At 31.0% G+C, this 18,715-nt stretch overlaps 1 protein-coding gene across 1 annotated transcript in view; it reads right to left on the reverse strand.

Annotated features, from left to right (window-relative positions):
- The window catches only part of LOC107456102 (uncharacterized), a 35,372-nt gene that overhangs the window by 3,859 nt on the left and 12,798 nt on the right, over nt 1-18,715 (reverse strand). Inside the window, exons 4-10 of the mRNA XM_016073876.3 lie at nt 13,294-13,349; nt 11,174-11,264; nt 7,783-7,823; nt 7,319-7,424; nt 3,291-3,368; nt 695-736; nt 265-388 (exon numbers count right to left, since the gene is read on the reverse strand). Of these exons, the coding sequence (XP_015929362.2) occupies nt 265-388; nt 695-736; nt 3,291-3,368; nt 7,319-7,424; nt 7,783-7,823; nt 11,174-11,264; nt 13,294-13,349 (538 nt within the window). The remainder of the gene's footprint in view (nt 1-264; nt 389-694; nt 737-3,290; nt 3,369-7,318; nt 7,425-7,782; nt 7,824-11,173; nt 11,265-13,293; nt 13,350-18,715) is intronic.

The raw sequence follows: 18,715 nt of genomic DNA on the forward strand, positions 1-18,715 counted from the left end.
AAGGGTTTATTCGATTAACAAAATAATAATGAAGATAAACAAATTTGTGAAGGGTCCGATTAAAAGAAAAATCATTTTGTGAAGGGTCCGTTTTTAAGTTAAAATATTTTGTGAAGGGTCCGTTTTTAAGTTAAAATAGTTTGTGAAGGGTCCGTTTTTATGAAAAGATATTTTGTGAAGGGTCCGTTAACGGACCCAAATTTCTTCTAAACAGACCCCTGAATGGCCTTTAAAATAAAATAAATAAACAAAAAAATAACTTACTTCGAGTTTTGGGTACAGGAGGTGGGGATGAAGATGAAGTGGAATGATCCTCAACACCATCACCTGCATCACTCTCCTCTACTGTTCCTGAAGCATCTGACTCCTGCTGTTGATGGTGCCCTTCCTAAAAATAGATTTACAGGTTATTCAGAAATATTCGGGCAACAACAGTGTTATGGTGTGTTGTATGTAATAAAAAAGGGAATTAATTTAAGAAAAAATTTGTGAAATAAAAAGATTTCGATTGAAAAAAATGAACGAACCTTAAATAGCATTTGGTTATTAGAAAAGACATGAAATAAATTCTGCCCGTTCTCAGTAAAATTTCATTCCCCCTCCGTGTAAAGCACTTTAATACTGTTTTATCAGTGAAGCTTCAGAACCGAAAATAATAAAGAAAGTAATTTAAAACAACTTTAGAAATACTTACATTTTCTCGCTCAGGCATTTCTTCTTCCTCCAACGGGTCAACCTAAGGAAGTAGAAAATTATCATTAATAAGTATTGTACTCAAGTACTGAATAGGATATTAAATGCTCCAGGGTGACCTAATAAGTGAATTCCAAAGACAATATAGTTTTTTTAAAAAAAAAACAACCTATTAATGCTTTATCCAGCTTAAGTAATGGATTTACTCAAATACTTAAAGTACTGGTTCATTAACTGGGGGACATTTCGTCTTCAATTTTCATAGGGTGGTTTATAAACAATTGTCATTTTACCAAGAGGATTAGCCTGCACGCAACAGCAAAAAATGTATGAAAATCCATTGTTTACAGATAAAACTTTTCAGTAAACAATTGGCCTTTTCCCACCCTAAAAATGGCTATTACTTTTTGTATTACGATATATCTTAATTTCTCGAGATGGTAATACTAAATGGAAGACAACACAATTTTTTTTAATTGTTAAATCATTATTAAATCAAATAAATATAAGAGACGCTAATACTAATGATACAGAGAACAAAAGAGATTTTTTTTGTAAGAAATAAATATTTCTTAAGTTTTAGTAATTTTAATAAATAAATTTATGAGTTGTCAGCATTTAAAAAAAAAGGCTCATAATCAACAAAAATTCTGAAACAAACAAAATTCATTCGTTTGATCAAACAGTTTTGAAGAATGAGTGGCCGGTCCCTGAATTGTTTTTAAAATTGTTAAATCAATATTAAGTCGAATAAATATAAGAGACACGAAAATTTCGAAGACTTTTTACATACCACGAAAACTTGTTGATAAATTAGACTTAGTTAGTAGCGAAAAATCAAAGTAATGAAATTAATATTTGATCATCAAATATTTGATTAAATCAAAATAATATTTGTTAAAAGTACAATAAACAAATAAATATTGAGCTTGTTGGGAAAAATTACGAGATATTGGAAACAAAATTTTAAGAATACGTGTTTATTTCTTTTTCCGCCTTGATCACCGTTAATAGGAAAACTCCCAAGTTCACATCGCCCTAATTTGTTTGAAAACCTGCATAAGTGGTTGCTTCTTTCTGATTTCTTTTTTTTTTTTTCAGATTTATTCCTTTGTTTATCATGCTCAGTAGTCGTTTGGTTTTCTTAAAAATTTATGTTATTCCAACTAGATAAAATCTTAAGATAAAAAAAAAATAAAATAGGGTGAAAAGGAAAGGTGAAAAAATAAGAAAAGAAAAAAAAAAGCAGCATAAATATGAGTAGATGAAGATTTATAAAATTATGTTCCCTTATTTCAATTTTAAAAAAAGAAGACAAAATCTATTAATAATGCACTTTAAAAATACTATTCTACTTATCTTTGTTTAAAGATTCAAACTGATTACCATACAATCAAGTGCTTCTTTAAAGAGAAATAAAATAAAGTGATAAAATAAACTTTGAATATTAAGTGTTGAAAGAACTGGCCCAGAATGTGAATTAAAATAAGGGCCTATGTTTCACTCTAATCATTGTTTTCAACACAACAGTTTTATTTCATTTTTAAATCTATCTTGCCTTTAAATCCTAATCGAATTTGATAACATACCGAAGTTACTGACCAGGAAAATGCTGCAAATTATCTAGAGTCATGTGATATCTCATTACAGAAGACGAAGCAATGAGCTTCACCACTTTTGTTTAATTTTCTGATAGCTTCTTGGACGAAAACACCATCCACTTTCCATTCTAACCAATCTCATCTCCACTGTTTTTTTAAAAAATATTTTGATCAATTTTGAGCACATTTTTTTTTTTATCAGAACGAGAAATTATGCCCGTTCTTAACAGTCGCCATTGTGCCTTATTTTAATATATTAAACACTCTATTTAAATATTAGATTAACATACATGTACATTAAAAGTTCTGTAAATAGTAAATAATAAATATGGCTTATAAATCCTTTTCTAAATATTTGAATTCTTTTCTAAAAGCTAACTAAAACTAAAGTAGTAGTGGAATGAAAATAGCTCAAACAGCACGAGCTCAAACAGAAGAAAAATAAATTACCACGTGCGATTTTCTTTCTTGTTGGGCAAGTTATAGGGTGAAACTTTAGACAACAGATGGAATCTTTTTTTTTTTGTGACTTTTACTGATGGAAAACTTTTGTTACTGCTAATCCTGGCTAAATACGGCGCTCGTATACACAGACTATTGCGTAGAAACCGTCTAAATACGGCGCTCGTAGCTATAAGACTTTTCGATCTCGAAATAAATTTCAAAAAATGGAAAATAAACAATGCTTATTTGGTATATTCACCTATGAATTAATTTATGGTAATTGCTGCAATTTTGTTAATATTGTATAAATTAAAAATAATGCAACAATTTATCAACGTAGGATGCCACAATTCAATATAATAAATACTAAACTATATTTAGCATAGATGAGAGAACTGTTGTATAATGCGTAGTCACGGTTAATTACTTTTTGTTTTCGAAAGTAATAGAAGCAACAATAATTAATTCTCATAAAAAAGAATTTTTATTAGGAATTAAAGAGTTAAATGAAGTAGTATAAAAGGCACTAGGTAAGTGGTTTATGATACTTACAAGAGATGCTGGCCTATCGGGAGAGTCCGGTTCTTGGTCTCTGTTCCTGTTTGAAGGACCAGGTTCCTGAAGGTCAGCCTAAAAAAAATTTTTTTTTAAGAAAATACATAAAAGCTGTATATATAGTGGTGCTTATATTACTACAATTATTTAATTACAATTCACTAAGACGCGTTAACTCTTGATACTCAATCTAAATAGCACACAACGTCGGCCTGTATACCTTCGACTGCTAATGGCAACACAGGAGCGATCACGACCGTCGTTAACTTAATAGATCTCGCACGATAAGCAATCAAAATCCTGTGATCTTAATACAGCTCTCCCGGCTTTTCAATGAATCAACTAGTAGTATCTGTTCATCGAATTCTATCGCAGGTAAAATCCTGGTGGGGGAGTATTGTAGCGTGTCTACCACCAATTTCCAATTCACTGGTATAAAATACATATTAACTCAATACCAGGTTGAGGTAACTTTTCATAGATAACGGTTGATATCATCCGCAAAAGAAGTCAAAATGCTTATCAATATCATCTCAAGAAATATCCCCCCCCCCATTGTGTTCACTTTTTGCCAGTTTAAAATTGGGCAAATACTTGTATTCCTTTCAATGCGAATTTTTTTTTTTCCAAATACGTAACAAAATACGAAAAAAAAAAGTCGAAACATTTCAGCAGAGGAATTATGGGCCTTAATCAAATTTAAAAGCAGCAGTATTTTTCAAAACACTTTTTGAGAACAAGTCAACTTTGTTCATTTAGTTATTTGAATTTTGTCAATTAAATTTACTTAGATTAAAATGGCAGAAAAATACGTATGCCTCACAATTCAAAATTATTATTTCATGAATAAAAAAGCAAAACATAATTAAGAAAATTTAACATGGATCTTCGGTTAGATGAGTTTCGCACTATTGTCAGGAGTGGGTCCGTTAACGGACCCTTCACAAAATATCTTATCATAAAAACGGACCCCTCACCAAATATTTTGACTTAAATTATTTTGTGAAGGGTCCGTTTTTATCTTTTAATCGGACCCTTCACAAATTTGTTTATCTTCATTAATGTTTCGTAAATCGAATAAACCCTTCCCAGGAAGGGAGGGGGGGGGGGAGAAAGACAAATGTAAACGAACTAAATTTTGTCTTCGGCAGACGATTCTTCCTTTATTCGTCCGAAATGAATATTCTGCGTTCAGCAGTATAGGCTAAATACCAAAGATTTATATGTTGCATCGCTAATTTAGAACTGCAATTGCTGTTTATTTTTTAATATTTAATTTTATTTAATTATAATTTTACAATTCAATTTTATAAGAATATATAAGAAACATAATTCTGATATAATTATCCTTATAATTAATATTATTTCTTCTAAGAACTTGTGCTGTTTAAGATTGTTTCGACATTTTTCTGGAAAAACAGTTAGTTAGAAATGAAGTAAAGCTATCAATATAAAATGAAGCTACTTACCAAAACATTTAGTTTTTGTCACTTTTTCTGACACAAAAATGCCAATCTAAAATTTTAGGTACTTTCTAGAAATTTTATTTTACAGTTATTCTGATTGAACTAATTAAGTAACACTCTTTGCAGTAAATGTGCAACTCATCGAATGCAACACGTTGAACACGCATTGCATCGTCATTTTTGTTCTCCCGCTCAAATGACCGGTTGTGGTAGAAATAGGTATAGGAAATAGGTACAAGAAATAGGAAATAGGTACAAGTATTATTCGAAACAAGCAAAACATAAAAAAAAATAATAATTATAAATTATTAACTTTATATAAAAAAGAAAGATTTTGTTAGAAAAAGTCATGAAGTCAAACATGCAAAAACGATAAGATAAGAGCATTTTTGATGCCAAAGTTCTTGAACGGTCATTTGACCAGTAAGGAACGTTTATTGTTAACTTAAAAACTCCTTTTTTTAGGGTGTATTTTAACTAGAAAAACTTCTTTATTGGCACTACAGCCCAGGGTGTGCCTTAGCCTGTCGCACAACAATTCGCCAGGCAGCTCTTTCCCTGAATTTGGTCTTCCAATTGGAGATCCTTAAACCATTCCAGACACCCACCATCCATCCACCTTTTCTTTAGTCTGCATCTCGCCCTATTGCAATGCAAGATCTTTACCACTCGAGGTAATCTGTCAATGTGACATGAAATACTCGGTGCTTTGGTGAATTTTACAATATTTCTATGCTTAATAAGAGCTTCCAGCTCATCATTAGTTCTTATCCATTAATAATTAATAGTTAGCTGTAATTGTATTGGGCCATAAATTTTACTTTCATTTTAAGTATATTTTGCTTTAATAAGTCTTTTTGTATCACAGTCCACATCTCGCAGCCATGTTACCACGGGAAGGATGATTATTACGTATATGTTTAGTTTAATTGCTCTTAGGATCAATTTTATTTCTTTTTTACGTATGCTGTTAAAAAAAACGCTTTGGTCCCCTTTCCGAATTTTAAGAAATTTCTTCTGAAATTGTATTTGAAGTGTTTATAATTGAGCCTAGATATGCAAAGCTATCCACGGTAGCACATTTAAATTTATCAACATTAAGAAATTCACTATAGTTCTTAGTAATATTAGTTTTTTTCTTCATATATATTTTATTTTATTTTATAACCGTCGTTGAACAGCCGACCCAATTTCATGGGTTTACGACTACTTACGTTCAACTCCGTAGCCTTGTAATTTTGAACCAATCCAGAGGACAAGGAAACTCCTGGATCAGTACCCCCAGAGGTATTGATTTGTTGTGGGAACATGGAGGACTTTGAGACTCGACAGATTTAACGTGCATCAGTCACCATTTACTACACGGGGAGTCTTCGGCCGGCGAGGATCGAACCCACGACCTCTTGGATATGGGCCCAGCGCCCTACCGACCAGGCTATCCCGGCGCCTTCATATATATTATTTTTTGTTCATTAAGTAAAAGGCCGGTTATGCTTGCTACTTCTATTAGTTTTTGTAAATGCAATTAAATCATTTAAAATTTTCGCAGTATAGTTATGTCATCAGCAGAGGCACAAACTACGAGTTGTTTTACTGGTAGTTAAGCCGCTAATTTTCTAAATGACGGATTCAAGTACTGTATCATCAGCAAAAGCACTCATTGGAGTCTCTGAAATCTGATTTCTTTATGGCCAGGGGTCTGTCCAGACATTTTGTGAAAGGTCCGTTTTTCGTGAAATTGTGAAAAAATTATTCACATTCTTTCAACCAGGGTTCGCTTTTATGAATTTGTGCAAATAGGGTCCGTTATTGCAAAAAAAAACTTTTTCAAGGAGTTTTTAAATTGTAAAGACATACAAGATTATGCTCAACACTGTAAAATTATAATTAAAAATATTAAATTTTAAAAAATAAACAACAATTTCTGCTTCTAAATTAGAGATGCAACATACAAATATTTGGTATTTAGCCTATACTGCTGAACGCAGAATATTCATTTCGGACAAATAATGGAAGAATCGTCTGCCGAAGACAAAACTTAATTCGTTTACATACACCTTTCTTGTTTTCTGCCCTGGAAAGGGTTTATTCGATTAACAAAATAATAATGAAGATAAACAAATTTGTGAAGTGTCCGATTAAAAGAAAAATTATTTTGTGAAGGGTCCGTTTTTAAGTTAAAATATTTTGTGAAGGGTCCGTTTTTATGAAAAGATATTTTGTGAAGGGTCCGTTAACGGACCCAAATTTCTTCTAAACAGACCCCTGATGGCGGATTCAAGTACTAAATTGAAAATTAGAGGCTATAATGCTATCTATCCAACACCCATATTGATGTCGAAAGTTTCTGAAAAATCATTTTGTGCAGGAAGGATAGCTTTATATTCTATTTGATAAGGTGTTTATAGATCCAAATTGATTTAAAATTTTGGCTGAGTTAAAGATACCAATCAAATGAATCCAAATGACTTAATTTACTAATTAAATTTAATATCTATGCAACGTTTTCAATGGCTCATTCGGTAGGGCGCATCCGTTTAAGAAGAGAAAAAAAATTACCTCCAGCCTTGACCTTTCTTGTTGTATAGCTTCTAGAATGGCAGACCTTTGTACACTGCCCCAATGTCTCCGTTGCATAATCGCCATGTGGACACCGAACGCGCCCCTGAAAACATCATGTTTTGTTAAAATGCATGTTTTGACATTTCAATAATAAATGAAATATCATGCTCGAGTACATTGTATTATAAACCTAATAAAATTGAACCAACTCTCAATAAGTATGAAATGTCAAAACGATCTAATTTAATACAAAATATTAAGATTTAAAGATTCAAATATGACAATGACTCCTGAACTCCAAAAAATATAAGTCTAAAAATAAAAATATTAACTTATCACACTTTATAGACTTTTGAAATGTACTCAGCATTAAAAACAAAGATTTATGTCTGTTGAAAAGAGTTTATTTGAGAATATTTCTAAGTTTCCAGCATTAAAATATTAATAATAAATCTACTTACAGCTCTTCATATTTTCTCCTAGCGCGCTTCACTCTACTCTCCTGAAAATTAAATTGAATTTATGTTAGAAAATTATTATAAATAGATTATTATTTTTCACTGCTGAAAAAGACACATTGCTTTCTCGAGAAATTAAGTAGTTGTTGCACTATATTGCTATTCGCGTGCTCTTGAATAAAATTATTTTTGACAGTTAATTAGATAGTAATCAATGCATCTGTATCAGGGTTGGCAAGTTTTTGACACATGACGGTTTTTACCGGTTTATACCATGGTTTTTACCGCCATGTCAAAAAACCCTCTGTCAAAAACGTCGAAAACTGTCAAAAACCCATAGTTTTGTTAAAACTGTATTTTAATTTGAGTTCAACTGCTTATGATTTAAAATTAATTCATTTTTGAGCAATAAAATTAGAAAAAAAGTTGCTAAAAAATATTTAAGAACAGATTTTTGCATTTTCCCAACATGATTATATCAAATCATACTATTTGAAGTAAAATATTAGGATACTAAATAAAATTTTCAACATTTCCAAGCATCATTTTGTTTGGCATAATACATTACTGAAGAATGTCTAGTCATTCGTGACTTAGAATTTGTTAGTAGTTACAAGTTTTGAAAGTTTTGTTTAGCTTATTTCTAATATTTAAGAAATGCCAAATTTTAAATTCTTCTTTTTAGTTCTTGAATTTATTAATAGTTTCAAGTTTTATTTGTTTATTTCTAACAATTAAGATGTGCAAAATTTTGAATCCTTTGCAAATCAAGCTATAATGATAAAAGTTAGGTATCGCTATTTTCAATAAGTATGTTACAATATTTCTGTATGAATGTATATCCTTCTATAAGAATACATGTATATAGTTGCAAAATCAATAGCAATCATTTACAACATTCATTTATAAAGGCAATTAAGTGAAAATAACATATTGTCCGCTATATGCCATAAATTAAAGAAAACAGTATGTTTTTGACGGTTTGGTTTTTACCACTGTCATGTCAAAAACCAGTTTTTGACGGCAAAAACCCAACCCTGAATCAAGGGGAAGAATGGTTTATGTACATGAAAGCTGATTTGGAAAAAAAACCGAACATATGTTTATTTTCATTATTGTTTTGTTAATCAAATAAATCCCTCCCAGAAAGGAAGGGGAGAAAGACGGATGTAAACGCACTAAATTTTGTCTTCAGCAGACGCTTCTTCCTTTATTTTTGTCCGAAATAAATATTTTGCGTTCAGCAGTATAGGCTAAATACCAAAGATTTGTATGTTGCACCGCTAATTTAGTACTTGCAATTGCTGTTTACTTTTTAAACCTTGCTGTTTACCTTGAAAAAGTTTTTTTTTTTTACAATAACGGACCCTATTTGCACAAATTCACAAAAGCGGTTGAAAGAATGTGACTCAACGTTTATTTTATATTCACAAATTGTGAGTCATTTTTTCACAATTTTACAAAAACGGACCCTTCACAAAATGTCTGAACAGACCCCTGTATATCATAAACTACCAAAATTGCATTCATCCCCTATTTCGTTGAAAATAAAAACAAATTCAGCACACTTAAAACCAAGCAACTTAAACTACACAAAGAAACCAAAACAAAGTTTAAAATATATCTAATAACTAAATTTTGGCTTCAAATTTGCAGAAATGTCATAGAATTTTCTCTGAAGACTTACTTATACATAGAAAAGTGTTTGTTATCTTTCAATTAGTTTTTCCTATTAAAACCTTTATTCAATTTAAAAACATTAAATGTTAAAAAACCTTTTTATGCTGAGCGTCAGTTTTCATGATTTCAAGTGTATTTAGGTAGGTAAATTGAGAGCCCTAAAGAGTCTTTGAGGTAATTAAACGCAGATCATTTGTTATTATTATAATTATTATTATTTTATATCAAATTGTATTCTGAGTTATATGAAGCTTAAAGCAGGGGTCTGTTTAGAAGAAATTTGGGTCCGTTAACGGACCCTTCACAAAATATCTTTTCATAAAAACGGACCCTTCACAAAATATTTTAACTTAAAAACGGACCCTTCACAAAATGATTTTTCTTTTAATCGGACCCTTCACAAATTTGTTTATCTTCATTATTATTTTGTTAATCGAATAAACCCTTTCCAGGGCAGAAAACAAGAAAGATGGATGTAAACGAATTAAGTTTTGTCTTCGGCAGACGATTCTTCCATTATTCGTCCGAAATTAATATTCTGCGTTCAGCAGTATAGGCTAAATACCAAATATTTGTATGTTGCATCTCTAATTTAGAAGGAGCAATTGTTGTTTATTTTTTAAAATTTAATTTTTTTAATTACAATTTTACATTGTTGTGCATAATCTTGTATGTCTATACAATTTAAAAACTCCTTGAAAAAATTTTTTTTTTGCAATAACGGTCCCTATTTGCACAAATTCATAAAAGCGGACCCTGGTTGAAAGAATGTGAGTAATTTTTTCACAATTTCACGAAAAACGGACCTTTCACCAAATGTCTGGACAGACCCCTGCCTAAAGAGTCTTTGAGGTAATTAAACGCAAATCATTTGTTATTATTATAATTATTATTATTTTATATCAAATTGCATTCTGAGTTATATGAGGCTTAAAGGAAGTTTCATTCAAATTAAAGGAAGAGATAATTTTTAAGCCATCTCGGAAATACAAGAGATACCGCTACAACTCTTTCTTTTAAAATTCCTCAAACCATTAAAAGTTCCCATAATTATTTTGCTTTTTAGTGCAGAAAAAAAAAAGGATTTAAACAGAAAATAAAAATATCTAAACTCAATTCAAGTACCATTCTGATAGTGAGTGGTTTTATTAAAGAAAAGTATAATTTTGCACTTATAACAAATGCATCTGACATATCTATTTAGATAAGTGAAGTATTGTACTCTGTGTGCAGTTGTGCTCTCATTAGAATTGAGGTTAAACATGATTCATTGGACGAATCAGTTTAATAATATTTGCAAGAATTTTTATGTAAAAATGGGACAATTTAGCGTTTTTAAAAAAAAAATTTCTTGACTAGTAATTAACCAGTCTCCGTCAACAAGATGGGGAAAATAAGTTTTGATAATGAGAATGGAAGCTTTCATGGAATAAAATTGCGACAGTTAAAAAAAAATTGAATTTCAATAATTCAATTAATTCATCAAATGTTCATTAACAAATTTGGGATATGCTTTCCTGAACTCTAATGAGAGAATTATTATCTAATTTAATATCCGTTTAGTTTCTGTAACAAACAGCTCTTGGTCTTTTTGCAAGATGTATTTCAATGACAAAATTTCTAGGACCACTATGCAAACAGCATGCTTGAAGAGACACCTTCGCAATTTCCTAACAAATAAAGACAACTCTAAGAACAAGAAAAGAAAACTCACCTCGTCAGAGGGTGAGGAATCATCGCTCGATGAATAACGCCTTTTGCGGCTTCCAGATGAACAGCATGAACAAGTTGGGAGAAGCGGCTCGCTGAAAGAACAAAAATATTAATTTAAAAATCGTGCATACCAATCAGTAGAGTACCTTTAAAAGTGCCCATGAAGTTTCAGAACGCATAAAATTTCAGTCTTCAGTTTGTAATAAAATAAACACAACACATTTATTTGCACAGATTTATATGCATAAATAATACTAACAAGGACTAAACCTGTTACAATATCTAGACATCTTTAAATGAAAGGTATTAAAGAACAATTGAAACTCTTTTATCTTGATGAAGGTAGAGATCAGTAACAGTTTAAAGCGATTTTGGAATTATTTTGGAATTATTATTAATAAAGATTATTTCTAAATGTCACTTGCCAAGTGTTTTCATCATAGAAAAAAAATGAGTGAGAATTTCTCACCCTTTCTCAAAAACAGGGTGAGATTTCAGAAAGTTAAGTGAGATTTCTAAAAACTGAAAAAATACAAATAGACTTGGAAAAAAAATTTCTTTTGTTATAATACATTTTTAACGTCTTCTATTTTTTAAAGCATTGAATATTTTTGCTGCATCATCATAGAAGATTTTGCCTTTACTAGGTATTTGTCCATCTTACATTAGTGCATAAAAATATTTGAACGTCTTACATGAAAAACCATACCTACAGTAAACACGTGATTGCAGAGAAATGTGTTCTGGAAGGGGTTCCGTGATTCGGAGGGGTTGTGTTCTATTGTTCGAAAAGGTTCTGAACAATACCTACTGGTAAATAGGGAAGCTAGATAACGGGGCAAGTGTTGAAAATAATGAAGATCCAGGAAGAAAAGTGAAACGGATTTTATTCTAAATGACGTAATTCGAAGCTTTTTCCAAAATGAGAGAAATTCGCGAATTTTGAAATTGATTTATAGAATGCGCGAATTTCTCGCGGTAATAATTTTTAATGCGAGAAAAGAAAAAAATATGCGAGATTCTCGCGTTCTCGCGCTGTAGTGAAAACACGGTGAAAGGCAAAAGAAAAAATTATGATTTGAATTTTTATTTTTTAACTTAAAGCGAGTTATTTCCGAACATGCAATTTGTACGAAAATAATAAAAAATTTTAAATACTTTTTTTGTGATTTATTTTTAAGTATTGACTATCCATTGTTGTAATTTTTTTTTTCTTAGTCTCGATTTCTCTCTTACATAACAGCCAGCAATTAAGTTGATTCCAAAAATAATGAAATATTACCAGATATAAAACTGTGCATTTATATTAAGTTTTTTTTTTAAAAAATGTCAACACAACAGAAGAAATAAGCCGTTCCCTGTTGTATGCTTTATGTATAGCGCTAAAGATAAAAAAAAAAAAAAAAAAATATTGTCTCAACTTTTCTATCTCGCTTTCTTTTTCTATTGACTAAAGTGACATTTCAAGTGATTCATCAAACTGACGAGGAATATCAGCCTGACGACTATTTCTGAAGTTTAAATGAATTTTCTTCCACTGAAATGGCAAGAATATGACTCCTCTTGAAATTATATGAAGCGTAGAAAAATTTACAAATCAAATCAGACAGAAAAAAAAACGATTATTTGTGGGAGAATTATTAATTATGGTAGCAAAAAATACCATGTTAGTCGATCTGCTGATCACTGAAGTGAAACTAAGGGGTTGCTAAAAGAGCAATTTTTAAATTTTTTACTTAACGCCAGTTATCTTCGAAAATGCAATTTGAGCGAAAACTATCAGAATTTTAAATGTTTTTCTTGATTTCTTTTTCTGCTTCTAAGTATTGACCATGGTTGTAAAAATATTAATTTTTCTTTGCCTCAATCTTTCTTACTCAATCGCAATTAAGTTAGTTCCAAAAGTAATAATAAGAAATTAAATATTACCAGATATAAAACTGAACATTCATATTGAAATTTTAAAAAAAAAATGAAACAAAACATAATACAAAAATGGTTTTTTTCCACATATGCATGATCATTTTTGAAATATTTTTAATATTAAACATAAAATATAATATTAAACATAAATTATAAATATTACAATAATAATAATACTAATTATAAATAACTACTTACTTCATTTGTGATGGGCCTGCTTGACCCACATTTTCAAAGCGCCTAACGCCCCTCTTCTGAAAATTAAATTTAATTTTTATTAGAAAATTATGTATATTTTTTAAATGAATTATTTTTCACTACTGAAAAAAAAAACGAAAATTAATCATATTGCATATAGAAATTAAGTAAATTTTATTCATTTGTTACATGTTCTGATGCAACCACATGTTGCTTTCCACTTGCACTTGAATAAAATTTACAAGTTATTATAAAATTATTTCTCTTAGAATTAGTTAATTAAATATTATAAACATAGTTGAACAACCAATCCATTTGGGTTTACGACTACTAATATTTAACTCCATAGCATTGTAATTTTGAACCCAATCCAGAAGACAAGGGAACCCTTACATCAAATATTGAGAGAAATTTGGCCTTCGTGGAGGTTTTTTTTTTATTGAACCTACCAGCATTTGAGTTACATAGGGAGGAAAACCAAGATAAGATTTCTCAGTTAGCCAGACAGCAAGGGGACTCTTAATCTTCTGAGCAACGAGCTCGGCCTGATTAATAATAAAAAAGTGGTTGCTTGTAAAAAGTAATTTTTAGATAATGACGAACATTTAGTTGAAACACTATAACCGCCAAGAAATGTGAAAAACATTTCCCTCGCTTTTCTTTGCGCGTAATGATAAATTTGATAATTTTAATTTAATCTTGGTTAGAATAAATTATTTTTATAACTTTTATAAATATTGTTTTACACTGATACTTAAATTGCGATTTTTGGGTTGAGTTAAAAATTCAAAAAATATGAAGATTAACTCGTTATATTCACAATGATGATTGGTTGTCTGTAAAAGACGCTAAAAGAAGCATGGGAACTCAAACCCTTGATCCGTTTAACACTGAGGACATTTTTCGTCAGCACTGTGGTCGGTGCGAGTCGGGTGCGGGATTCAAACCCGGATCACCTCAGTGGAAGGCAAGCTCTCTTTCCCGTGAGCCACAATGGCTGTAACTGTAATTTATTAAATAATAATAAACAAGGTGAAGAATGAAGGAAAATAATGGAAATACTTAACGAAACTTCCCTAAAAGATGTCGCGCGGTAGGAAGAAACTTTAATTTTCACCCACAATACAAATATTAGCTCCAATTGTTTACCGCAACCAGGGTTGCCACTTAAATCTTGAAAAAAAATTTCCCTATACATATTATACACAATATATTAAGTGGAAACAACAATTACTGTGATCTTGTGTCAGCTATATTGGGATAATTATATTTATTAGTTTTCATTGCTGGAACATATTTAAATAATGCTATAATAAATTAAATAGTTTAATATAACTGAAATGTCATGGTTAAATATCCCATCCCTTTGAGTAGTCACCATTTTTTAAGAGACAAAATTCCCTGTATATTCCCAGTTTGTAAAGAACAAAAAATCAAAAATTCCCAGAATTTTTCCAGTTATTTCAGGTAATTTTTATATTCCCTGTATTTTTTAAATTTTCCCTGTGGAGTAGCAACCCTATTAACCTGATAATACTTTTGTAACACACAATTCTTCCAGAATCAAGACCTTCGAATAAATAAATAAAAAATGATATATATATATATATATTTTTCATATTTAATTTAGTTAACTTATAAAGGTCATAAGAAGCATTAAGTTTGAAAGAAGCACTTTGAAACATCAATGAGACAACAAAAAGTAATCTTCCCATTTCAAATATTTCCCTACAACGGTAGGGGAGAGTGGGGTCAATTGTAAAATTTTTTACTTAACTATTTTTAACTAACAAAAAACCTAATATATTATTAGTATTAATTGACAGACGAATAAAGTAGACTATCCTCTACTAGAAAAAAAAATAAATACCTTATTTTAAATGTTATTATATTAGTTATTAACAATTTTTGACAGTCGCGCACTTGTTACAATTATCCCCACTTACGGGGTCAATTGTAACAGTTCATAAATTCAACTAAAATATAGTTAATTATAAATATTATCATAGTTGTGATACATTTTTTTACTGATCAAAATAGTAGTGATATTTTAGGAGTAAAAATAATAATGAACAGAGACCTAATGGGTTAAACTTTTAACTTTAAAGGGTTACAAATTTTAATTTATGCTGTGAAAGGTGACAAATGAAATAATGCACATGCAACATAATATAAATGATATAGGAAACTATTGGTGGTTCTTAAAGAGTTAAGTAATGGTTTGTGAACATAAGATTATTTATTTTCAGCTATTACAATCGTCCCTTTACTTATTGTTAAAATCGTCCCCAAGACGCCATTTCAGCTTCATTTGTTAAAAACATTGCTAGTTAATAAACAAAACTAAACTTTTTTTTTTTTGAAATGTTAATTAAGGGGTCCACTTACATATTCGGTTAATATTTTTTATTTGTTTAAACAAAATTACTTTGTTACAATATAATATTCTAATACGAAAAAAAGTACTTACGCAGCGTGAAAATATATTTTGTGACGTAACTCTTTCAAAAGTACATAAAAATGGTTGCCAGCTGGGGTGTACATGTTGATTTATTAAATACACCTTACGCGCCACCTAGGAACCAAATCTAGAACCCGACACTCGAAATTTTTGCTCTGTTACAATCGTACCCTGTTACAATTGACCCCACTCTCCCCTGTTTTACTCTTAGGCAACTGTGGGATCATGCTTTAGCAGCGATGACATTTTGTGATTAATTAGAAGAAGTTCCTATTTTGCCTACTTACTTGAAAGAAATAATTTCCCACACAACCCTTTGGTGCCACTATTTAAGTAAAACCATGATGGAAGCACCTCTCAAATATAATTTATTCATACGCTAATATAAAAAAATTGTTGCGAGAAAAAATCACGAGTTGGTAGAAATTTGCCTTCATGGAGGACTTTTAGGTGGAACTAACCCACGTTACATGGGGAGGAAAACCTCCCACGGTTAGCCTGACGGAAAAGGGATTCTAACTAGGATTCGTCTACCACTGAGGACATTTTACGTCAGCACTGTGGTCGGTGCAAGCCGGAATTCGTATTGATTTAACCCCGATCCACGTCATTAGAAGGCCCCAGAGCCATCGTGGCTCAGTTAATTAAATAGTAAATAATCCACTAAACTGGAGATCATAAGGGAAAAGCCATTTGTCTTAAGAAAGCGAAGAAAAAACCACAGCAGCAAACCCACCCACGTCATAAAATTGTCGAACTTAGAAATCCTCGTTATTTTTTGTGAAAAAACAGACTGTTGCTGATCTTCATATAGGATCTTTCATCCACGCGAACTCTCCTTCTGTAAAAGAACGCTTTTGTAAGAGAAACAATTCTTTTAAATTGTAAATAGGAAAGTATAGTGTAAGGCAGTGGTCCCCAACCTTTTTGTACCTAAGAGCAAATACCAGAATATCGGTCGAATGGCGGTCACCATTCATTTTTTCAAGATAAATTTATAGTTGGTAGACATAGGTAATAATACACACTACATATAGTGCACAAAAAATTAAACTTCAAAAATTAATTTAACATATGAATGCAATTAATATTTTTGTGTAAAATAAATTATTACTAAATTTCTTTCAAAACATGCGAAGTATAAAAATTATTTATAAAATACAGTGGCATGTGGTGTTTCGCATGGCATTTTGCTGACCAGCGCTACATAATTGGGAGAATATAATGCTCTTTTTAAGAATGGAATTTAGTCCTTCAAATATATTCCAGAATTTCTCATGTGATATAATAGTTTTGAGGATAATGTCATCCAATGGAGATCCAAAATTTATGTATCCAATTCTTCTAGCCTTACTTGAAGAAATTCTGAAATGTATGTTGCTATTACGTTTATTTGGTTGGTAAGAGGAGTAACAAAAAAGTTATCAAAGGCTCGATGATATTAAATTGTTGCTATTAAATTGATCTTTAAGCAATTGGAGGTTAATGACAAATGTCAATTTCACTGTCACCTATCCATTTTTTCATGTTTGGAAAATGCAAAAGAGACTTCATTTTCAAATGTGATATCCACAAAACTAGCTTAGCTCTGAACGAGTTAACAGCCTCTATCATTTTCGCTTTATGATAGTCCTTTCCCTGCAGCTCCAAGTTTAAATAATTTAGTTTTTCCCTTATGTCCGTTATGAAAGACAAATCTGCTAGCCAAAGAGGATCTCTTAGTTCTAAAAATGTTTGATTTTTGGTTGCAAGATAATTTTTTATTTCTCCAATTAAATGTAGAAATCTATTCAGTCTATTAAATGTAGAAATCTATCCAGCGTACTTCAGTATGTATTTGCATAGCATTTATTGGGAAAATGGAAAACTGAAATATGTTATCGTTGAGCAGCGGGAGCACCTAGATCGATCGACGGGCGCCATGGTGCCCGCGGGCATAGGGTTGAGGACCCCTGTATGTAAGGTGAACGAATGACTAATTTTTTTACAGTTGTAGTTTCATATAGTAATTTTTCCAATCACAGTTTGGTGTCTTTATATCTGACAGTCAAGGCCCGATAAAGAGCATCTCTTCAAATTCTTTAAATGTATGAAAAGCTTTTTATGTCCATTTTATGCTAAGCTTAATTTTATTTACAACTACTTCTTTTTAAAAAAAATAATAATTTAAAAAATGATGCTGATTGTAAAATGCACTCCCAGGCAATATTATTCGAAGCACTGTAAGATTCTATGCAAAATAATTATTATCAGGTGGTACTATACAGCTTTATTGTTTTTATGCAACCTGCAACTTGTTTAAGCTCCTGTATTAATGGGTTAACACTGTAAATGCAATACGTTAAAAATATATACAAATAGGAAGTATATAAAAAATCTCCTAAATAAAACCCCGTTACATGTATGCTTAAATATAAGTGTATCGCATATAAACTCGTGCAAATCATGTCATTATTAAAAAAAATACAGTGTGTGAGACCTTTTGTCTCTTGGTTCGTTTTTAAAGACTACTCACTAAGGATGACCACGGATTATTTCAATTTTAGCTTATTTATTACTAAATTCTTGATTATAGAATTATTTACAAAATGATACATGAATTGGAGAATATAATATTCCGGAGCGCTGCTGCTCCCTTCTCTCTCATACTTTCTCTAGCATAGTTCCACCCAAAACTCAACTCTTCTGCGTTCAAAGCTAATCTCTCCTGCGTTCAAAAACTGATCTGATCTCTAAAAATTCTTTCTCATCCGAAAAAGTCATTCGCTCCACCCCCAATGTAGGGAACGACACCTCCCGTGTCCTTCACCCTCTGACCCTCAGGTCAAGGGGTCAATCAAATGCGTGGGAGAGGAATCAGGATCCTGACACCTCCCCCCCGGTTTCATCTAGTTCGACCTTCTTCCCTGGTCGTACAAGTGAAACCTAAAAACAATGCAAGCCCATCCCTGCACCAAAAAA

This window comes from Parasteatoda tepidariorum, chromosome 6 (assembly GCF_043381705.1).
Source record: "Parasteatoda tepidariorum isolate YZ-2023 chromosome 6, CAS_Ptep_4.0, whole genome shotgun sequence".
Taxonomy (NCBI): domain Eukaryota; kingdom Metazoa; phylum Arthropoda; class Arachnida; order Araneae; family Theridiidae; genus Parasteatoda; species Parasteatoda tepidariorum.